This window comes from Camellia sinensis, chromosome 7 (genome assembly GCF_055761805.1).
Source record: "Camellia sinensis isolate YWXY chromosome 7, ASM5576180v1, whole genome shotgun sequence".
Taxonomy (NCBI): domain Eukaryota; kingdom Viridiplantae; phylum Streptophyta; class Magnoliopsida; order Ericales; family Theaceae; genus Camellia; species Camellia sinensis.
In genome coordinates this window covers 143,929,960-143,939,386 of record NC_138967.1, presented here as the reverse complement: position 1 = coordinate 143,939,386, position 9,427 = coordinate 143,929,960, and the positions used below count along the sequence as shown (strand labels likewise).

Below are 9,427 nucleotides of genomic sequence, written 5' to 3'. Positions count from 1 at the left end.
GTTTCTTAAGGAAGTAGTTTGCCTAAAGTGAAATCCGACTCTAACTCCCAAACCAGGAACCCGATTCGAGCCCCGTCTTCTCCCACAAGTCTCTCGTGCCTAGGCGGTCGTGTGTGCCAAGTTTCGTGCTAAACCGACACGGTTTGGTGATTTTGGGGCATTAACTCTTCGAATTTAAGTTTCTTAAGGAAGTAGTTTGCCTAAAGTGAAATCTGGCTCTAACTTCCAAACCGGGAACCCGATTCGAGCCCTGTTTTCTCCCACAAGTCTCTCGTGCCTAGGAGGTCGTGTGTGCCAAGTTTTGTCCTAAACCGACGCCGTTTGGTGATTTTGGGGCGTTAACGCCTCGAATTCAAGTAAAGAACGCAAAGATGCATTTTAGCTTAGAATGCAAAGATACATTTTATACCTGATCTTCTGGTAGTGGTGTATATGGATTCTCGTCTTCTGCAGATTCCCTAAATGCCCGGTGGCCACTCGATGCATCAGGAACCTATGTTAGTCAGTGCATAATGTGTTAATCATATTCGAATTTCATACATAATCTTGAGTGAAAATTGAACTATCAAACAATTGTGATGTTTATATGGAACCTGTCTGTTGGGATCCACACTCGCCCCCTGTGACACAAGGGCCATCATCTCAGCTCTCATCTGCTGCAAATGTGTAGAGAACTCTGCTCGCAGCTCCTCCCTCAACTCATCCCTTAGCTCAGCACGAACCTGCTGCGTGATCTGATCAATAGTCGATGGCTGGGGTGTTGACTGTGATGGCCTAGCACCATCTTTATACACCACTCTCCGAGGCACGATTCTCCCGTATGTGCGACAATATCCATGTCTGTCATGACCTATCAACTCATGGAAAATGGCATTCCTAGCCTCCAAAGTTCGACCATCCTCAGGTAGCATAGAGAGTTGACGATTAAACTCATCCTGTATTGAATAAGACACACAAGTATACGCCAAATTAAGATGGTTGACACACAAAAAATAAACTTTAAATACAATCAAAGGTGTTTGGAAACTACCAAGGTCTGGATAACCTCTGGGTCATCTACTCTACGTGTCGTAAGCCAAACATTCATCTTATCAGTAGACTCCCCCTTACTGGTCATCTAAATTTTTTTTAGAAATATGAAAATTAGAATCCAAATAATTTGCAAATATACAATGTTTATTTATATACAAAAATAAAACAATAAAATGTAAACCTCATGCCGTATCTGAGAGAAAATAGTACGCCCTGTGGTATGAGCTATGCCGTGAGCTCGCCGATTTTTAGCTTTCCTACTTGCAATTTTCTATAACAAGTTCAACAAATGTAAGTATGTAAATATGATTTGTATGTTTACATATCATAAATATAACGTAATTGTATACCTCAGCATCGGAAGTACGCCAATACTCCACAAGTTGTTCCCACTGGCTTGGCACAACGTTCATAGGAACATCATCCTTCAGATTAGGATCAGAGCTTCTAGGCTTGAAATACTTAGCCTTAAGCTTGTTCTTGTGATCCTTCCATATGCTGTTGCAGTTTTTCATGCAGATTGGCTTGTACTCCTCTGGACATATATTCAAATTGTCCTATAAAACACAAAGTTTAAGGCTAAGTATAACACAAATTTGGAATTCGAATTTGTGGACAAAAATATACTTTTACCTTCACATCCTTCCAGATAGCATCAACAATATCATCAGGCACACTGTTCCAGTCAACAAAAGTAAGAGGAACAATGTTACCATTCCGGACAATAATGCCAAGTTGAGTAGTTAACTTGGCCACGTTATCCCCTATTGGGCAGTAATTTCCATCAAATTGTATGTGCAGCTTTTTACTAGTACCCCACTCTTTAATGCCCTTGGCACATCCTCTACCACGCCTAGTCGAGGTTGATGAAGAACTAACATGACCTGCGATATACAATAATAATAAACAATATGCAATGGTAATAACCAAATGCAAATTTAAATAATGTGAATACAAATCATATCAAATAAACCTGATGTGGGCTGTGAAGAAGTCGAAGGGTCTGCAAAATACAATGAGAATAAATAAGTTATATATAATGAGCATAAATAAATGTATGTGTAAATAATTTTCATGCAAATCAAAGCAAATTTAAATACTTGCGGATGGCTCATAAGCTGATGATGATAGCTGCTGTGGTGCCACTGATGGTGGACGCACCGATGGTAGGCGTGGAGGCTGAGTACATGGTAGCTGCTGTGGTGCCACTGATGGTGGTCGATACGGTGGTAATGGCCCCTCAGATGGTGGTGGCACTAATGGCCCCTCCGATGCTGGCCGATGTGATGCCTCCTCTAATGGTGGTGCTACTGATGTCCTGTTATGTAGCACATCAGACATCATGTGCCGGGGATGATCATGCTTCCTCTTCCTTCCCATAATAATCTGCAAGCAATATAACATTAATTGACATTAGAAACATAGACAATGGTTTGTCATCAACTATAATATGACATGAATTGAACTAATACAATTACAAAGACAAAGTAAATTAAGAAATTGATGATTAACTACAACCTTGGCCTTAATTGAATTACTAATGTTGATTACATATCAGCCTATTTGAACATCAACTGTTTCCCCTTCTACGGCTTCCCTCACCCAACCAACTTCTTCATCACGAAGCATTATATTTTCTTCCAATTGTTGGCTCATGTATGGCTCGATTTGTGGATCAGTTGAACTCATATCAAATAAACCTCTTTGAGACATCTTCACAACGACTTGCCAGTCTGGTTGTAACGGGTCTGTAACATACCAAACTTGCTCTGCTTGGGACGCCAAGATGAAAGGTTCATTGGTAATTCTATCATCTCGGTACAACAAATGATTGAAGTTCACCAACGTGAAATTGAAGACATCTTCTTTCTTTTCGTGAATGTTGTCAATCCAATCACACTTAAACAACACATGTTTCTTCTCATTGGAATATCGAATCTCAACAATATCTGTCAATTGTCCATAATAGTACACAGACCCCAGACGAGGATTCTTGTCTTTTCGACTAGCATAACTTATGGTATCTGCCTTCAAAGCTACACCACAATTTTGTGTGGCTCGACGATCATCCATGGCCTTTACTCGATACCGAAACCCATTCAGTATATACCCGTTGAACCTCCTTGCCAGGTTATGAGGACCATTTGCCAATAGAATAATCTCTTCAGAAAGTATGACATCAATAGTCCTTCGCAAAGTTTGGACCTATTTAACACGAAAATGTAAAATTTAAAATGTAGATCGACTTAAGTAACTAGAATCTATAGAGTTAAATACATACATGTTCCTTGAACCAAATGTGAAAAGTTTCAAAATGTTCACGCCGAAGTTGATGATCGTCGACACGAGGCATTTTGAGCTTAAGTACTTCAAGGTGTTTGCTGTGTAGATTGAAATTTTAGCCATACAAAAATTTTAGTTGAAAATTCAATAAAACATAATAAAATATTGAGTGAGTGACTTAACCTACTTTATGAATGGTTGAACCGCGCTTGTATTGCATAAGATGTACCGATGAGCTTGTACCCAAGAAGTATTATCAAGATAAAAGCTTGTGTTTTCACCAGTAGCATGACCCAAATTATCAGCACCACTATAGTTCCTCACGGGTCGACTAGATTTGGTTTCCACATCACTGAGATATTGTGCACAAAAATTCATGCATTCTTCCATAAGATATCCTTTAGCAATTGATCCTTCAGGACGAGCTCTATTACGCACGTATTGCTTCAAAGTAAGAAGATACCTCTCAATTGGATACATCCATCGAAACTGAATCGCTCCACCCAATAACGCTTCATCAGCTAGATGTATAGGCAAGTGCTCCATTATATCAAAAAAACTCGGAGGAAATATTTTCTCTAGATGACAAAGTGTTATAGCGATACGATCTTTAATATATTGCAAATCCGTCGCACGATTCACTTTCGAACACAATTGTCTAAAGAAATTGCTCAATTCAATCAAGGGTTCAATTACATTCTTCGGTAACGATCTGTGAATAGCCAATGGAATAAGTTGTTGCATCAGAATATGACTATCGTGGCTCTTAAGACCCCCAATGCTTCTATCATGTAAGCGCACACGACGTGATATATTTGATGAATACCCGTCGGGAACTCTTACTTCCTTCAACACTTTCAAGAACAAATCTTTCTCATCCTTGGTCATCGTGAATTGTGCTGGTGGTAAATAGGCTTTATTCGACCCTCTTAACTGCAAATGTAGGGGTTTTCTAATATTCATATCTTGTAAATCATGCCGAGCATTAACACCATCTTTCGATTTTCCTGCAACCCCTAATATTGTCCACAACACATTGTCACAAACATTCTTCTCTATATGCATCACATCGAGGTTGTGTCTTATTAGATTGTGCTCCCAATATGGTAATTCATAAAAGATACTCTTTTTCTTCCAACTATGGGTGCGATGTCCAGCTTTCTCCTTCTCTACCTGTCTCCTATGCCTCTCCTTAAGGTCATCCCTATTGTATTGGGTTAAAATACCCTCAGATTCTAATTGTAGCAACATCTCAGTTCCAGACAACAATTTTGGTTTGAGTCTGACTTCCCGACTACCATCAAATGATACTTTATCCTTCCGGAATTTATGGCCAGTAGGTAAAAATCTGCGATGACCCAAGTATGATTGTTTCCTACTATGCTTCAACCAACACGATATAGTTTCCTTATTGCAACAAGGACATGCATATTCTCCTTTAGTGCTCTATCCTGACAAGTTTGCGTATGCAGGAAAATCACTAATTGTCCACAGTAAAGCTGCATGCATTTGAAACATTTGATTTGTTGATGCATCAAATGTTGACACACCCTCATTCCATAGTTCTTTCAACTCCTCAATCAACGGTTGCACATAAACATCAATCTTGTCACCAGGTCCTTTCAGGCCGTCAATAAGCACGGATAAAATTAGAAATGGTTGCTTCATGCACATCCATGGCGGCAAGTTGTATGGAATGAGCACAACAGGCCAAGTGCTATGAACTATGTTCATCGTCCTGAATGGGTTAAAACCATCAGATGCTAAGCCAAGCCTTACACTTCGGCAATCATTACTAAAGTCAATATTCTGACGGTCAAAATCTTTCCATGCAAGGGAGTCAGCAGGATGCCTGAAGACACCATCATCAGTTCGTTCCTCTGCATGCCATCTCATTAACTTGGCCGTCTTGGATGACATAAACAACCTCTGCAACCTTGACTTTAAAGGAAAATACCTCATCTGTTTTGCAGCTATTTGTTTGCCACCTGTGTGAGGACCATTTGAACCACCATCACCATTTGATTTCCATCTAGAACTGTTGCATATGACACATTTATCAAGATTGGCGTCCTCGTTTCGAAACAACATGCAACTGTTGGGACATGCATCCCACGTCTCATACGTGAAGCCCAAATCTGTTGTGACCTTTTGAGCTTTATAATATGAGACCGGGAGTTTCACACCCAACGGAAACGCCTCATTCAATAACTCAAGCAACATGTCAACAGACTTGTCCGTCCACTGATTAAGCACCTTCAAATGTAGAAGTCAAACAATGAATGACAAAGATGTGAACGTCTGACAACCCGGATACAATTCACTTTGTGCATCTTGAAGAAGTTTGAAATACTTTGCAGTCTCTGCATTTGGACCGAGCTGGGGTTCAGATGCATGGGGATTAGGCCCCTGTGGTTCATCACCCTCAACACTTGTACCGGCATGTGGATTTCCCATAGCCCCTTGTATCATTCCAATCATATCATCTCCAATGTCTAAATTAGCTAATGTTTCATTCTCTCGATTACTATGTAGAGATATGTAAGATTCCCCATGATTAATTCAATGTTTGTATTTTTTAAAAAAACCATTCAAAATCAGATGCTTCCGTACACCATCTCGTACAAAATAGTATCGATTCTCACACTTCCTACACGGACAACTGATCATCGAACCTTCAACCCTATTGGTGTAGGCAAACACAAGGAATTCATCAATCCCATTAATGTATTCACTCGACATCCTATTTGGCAAATCAATCCAACTCTTATCCATCATCTGTACACATCCACAAGAATATCTCACCAAAGTAACTCTAAATATAATACCTACACATAAATATTCACTCGACATCCTATTTGGCAAATTAACGAAATGTCTAAAATTCCTATTTAAGGTTTAAATTAATTAAATTAAAAATTTAAGATTTATTTTATTATAAGGGTTAAAATCCTGTTTTTTTTTTTTGTATTTTTTTTTTATTTTCTCTTAAATATTTTTATGACTTATTTAAACATTTGCAATTTAAATTTGTAATCGAACCATTACATGTGTATGATATCAAAAATAAAAAAAAAGAAATTCTATCATAATAAACAGATTTATTATGGTACTGTATTTTAAGATTATTGTATATATAGACAGGTTTATATAGACATCTCTGAAATCTGTTTATTGTATTTTAAATAAACCAATAAACAGATATATATATAGACATCTCTGAAATCTGATTATTTAAGATTATTTTATATACAATAAACAGATTTATAAACCAATAAAATAGATTTATAAACAGATTTATAAACCATAATAAACAGATATATATAAACCAATAAACCAATAAATAGTTATTTAAGATTATTTTAAATACAATAAACAGATTTATAAAAAAAAATTAAGATTTAAATACAATAAACAGATTTCAGATTAAGATTAACTGATTTATACATATATAGACATATTTATATATATATAGACAGATTTATATATATATAGACAGATTTCAGATAAACAGATTTATATATATATAGATTTATATACATTGCATATATATACAGATTTATATATATAGACATTCATCTATATATAGACATTCATCTATATATATATATACAGAGACCGAGAGAGAGAGAGAGAGAGAGAGAGAGAGAGAGAGAGAGAGAGCATACGCAGAGCGAGAGAGAGTCGTCGCCGGAGCACCACTACTTGTCGCCGTCGCCGCCGCACCACTGCTGGCTTGCTCGCCGCACCACCGCTGTTTTGCTCGTAGCCCGTTTGAGAAATTTGGGGGTGAAGTTAGGGATTTGGGAAGGAAGGATCGAGCGGCAACAGAAAAAAGAAGAGGGGGGATTTTTTTATTTTGACTTTTTGCGGCGGTATGCTGTAGACCGTCGCAAATAGAAGGCAGTAGTTCGTAAAACGGTGCCGTTTGAATTAATACTTTTTTGCGACGGCAAATTTCCGTCGCAAATGAGATATGCCGTCTAAAAAAAAAGGTGTTTTGCGACGGTTTTCTTTACCGTCGCTAATACTTCTGCATTTCCGACCCCTCCGCTTAGTTTCATTACCGACGGGTAAGTGCCGTCGCTAAAGGCTATTATTTGCGACGGGTGACGTTACCGTCGCAAAAACCGTTTTTTACGACCAGGGGCGCGGCGTCGCTAAAAGCTCCGTGCTTTTTGCTATGTTTTCCTGTAGTGTATATTCTAACAGCTCCCCTCAAACTCAAGGAGGATAGGAACCAACCAACTTGAGTTTGGAGAGAATAACAAAACAGAAAAATAAAATAAAATAAAATAGGATAGGAGACATTGTATGGTCGTGTTAGACCGGTGTGGAAGACATTGTATGGTTATAGCAGACCGGTGTAGAAGACACTGCATGGCTCGTGTCAGACTGGTATAGAAAATACACTGTATGATTGTGTATAACAAAACAGAAAAATAAAATAAAATAAAATAGGATAGGAGACACTGTATGGTCGTGTCAGACCGGTGTGGAAGACATTGTATGGTTGTAGCAAATCGGTGTAGAAGACACTGCATGGCTTGTGTCGGACTGGTATAGAAGACACTGTATGGTCGTGTCGAACCGTTGTAGCAGCTAACCGGAATCAATGTCGGGACAGTTTACGAGGTCATGTCGAACTGATGTAGAAGCTAACCAGAATCAATGTCGGGACAGTTTATAGGGTCATGCCGGACCGTTGTAGAAGCTAACCGGAATCAATGTCGGGACATTTTACGGGGTCATGCTGGACCGTTGTAGAAAATACACTGTATGATTGTGTATATAGGCTACCCAAAAGATATACATGTATATATATATATATATCGAGCCCTCAAAAGGCGCGCCCACTTCATCAAAAGTCATGCCCGGCAGATATCGTCGAGCGGGGAGCCATCAAAAGTCGCGTCGGACACCCGGCGATGCACGTGATCGACAGAGCGTTGTGTCGTCCTCTTCGTCATTGTCTATATAAACCGAGGCGGAGGCTGTGCAAACCAAACTAGTCTGAAACCTTTGAACATTTTCATTCTGAAACACTCTGCAACCAACCCTTTCTGACATTACCAGTCTGAAATTGCTGCTTCTCTGAAACACTCAGCAACCCAAAACATGGCCTCTTCTTCCCGTTCAGCAACCCAGAACATGGCCTCTTCTTCCCATGGTCTGCTCACTCTCTTTCCAGACCTCAACGAGTCCACAAGAGAGATAACCGGTGCGGTTGCCCTTGAACCTCAACCAAGCGCCCCTGGGTTTGCTCCGTTGAACTTTCCTATGCGGTTTGTGGAGCAAATAATGGCAGCGCAATCGGATATTGAGGCCAATTAGTATACATTGAAGTCATGTGTAGAGACCATGACTGCGGTCAAAAACTTGTCGCACCGGCTTCAGAGTAGGACAAATGAGGTGCAGCAGTTAAACACCCAACTGGCTCTGCTCCAGCGCATGTATAAGGATGCGCGAGCAGCGATATGTGTGCTAAAGGCGGAAAACAAGGAGTTGAAGCGAAAGGCCACCGTTATGTTCCGATTTGGAGGTCCGCCATATGCTGCGGTGGAGGAGCAGGGGGGAGTGAACGGGCTCGGCGGCGTGGGAAACACAGAGGCAGCACCGTCAAGGGCCGCCTAGGACGGAGGCAAGAAGAAGAGACCGGCGACAGAAGAGTAGAGAAGGGAAAAGAAAAATCCCTCCTGTGTGAGGGAGGTAATTTGTTTGAGTTGGCTTTGTTGTGTTTTGTTTTGAGAACTGTGATCGGGATAGATCCTCGACATGAAGAAATGACAAGTTTGTGGAATGAAAACGAGTTGGTTGTGAATGGATTTTTTTTTTTTTTTTGTATTGGAATAAAAATAAAATAAAATAATAAGAGAATGGAAAAAGGATGATGCTCACCAACTGAGTTGTAGAATAATGAAATATTAATGAAAAAGAAAGATAGAAAAAAATAAAACTAAAATAAAATAAAGGTTTGTGAAAAATCAGTATATATATATTGATGAATCAGTAGATATAGGGTGAGTGGAGGATAATAGTGTGGGTAATATATTATAATAATAAAATATATATATATATATATATGCTTTGTCCCCTGAATCAGTAGATATAG

General features: G+C 39.2%; 1 protein-coding gene across 1 annotated transcript; it reads right to left on the bottom strand.

Moving 5' to 3' along the window:
- Positions 1–1,224: 1,224 nt before the first annotated feature.
- LOC145796151 (uncharacterized) lies at positions 1,225–8,385 on the bottom strand. The gene is made up of 3 exons (XM_082881177.1): positions 8,238–8,385; positions 1,666–1,916; positions 1,225–1,589 (listed from the first exon to the last, which is right to left on the bottom strand). The coding sequence occupies exons 1-3, from the start codon at positions 8,383–8,385 to the stop codon at positions 1,290–1,292; spliced, it is 699 nt and encodes a 232-aa protein (XP_082737303.1). The 3' UTR covers positions 1,225–1,289.
- Positions 8,386–9,427: the final 1,042 nt, after the last annotated feature.

Coding starts and splice junctions, on each gene's coding strand:
- LOC145796151 (XM_082881177.1), bottom strand. CDS start 8,385: ATGTCAGAAAGGGTTGGTTGCAGAGTGTTTCAGAATGAAAATGTTCAA. Junction 1,917..8,237: donor TCGATCACGTGCATCGCCGG/GTGTCCGACGCG, acceptor TGTATATCGCAG/GTCATGTTAGTTCTTCATCA. Junction 1,590..1,665: donor CTATCTGGAAGGATGTGAAG/GTAAAAGTATAT, acceptor TGTGTTTTATAG/GACAATTTGAATATATGTCC.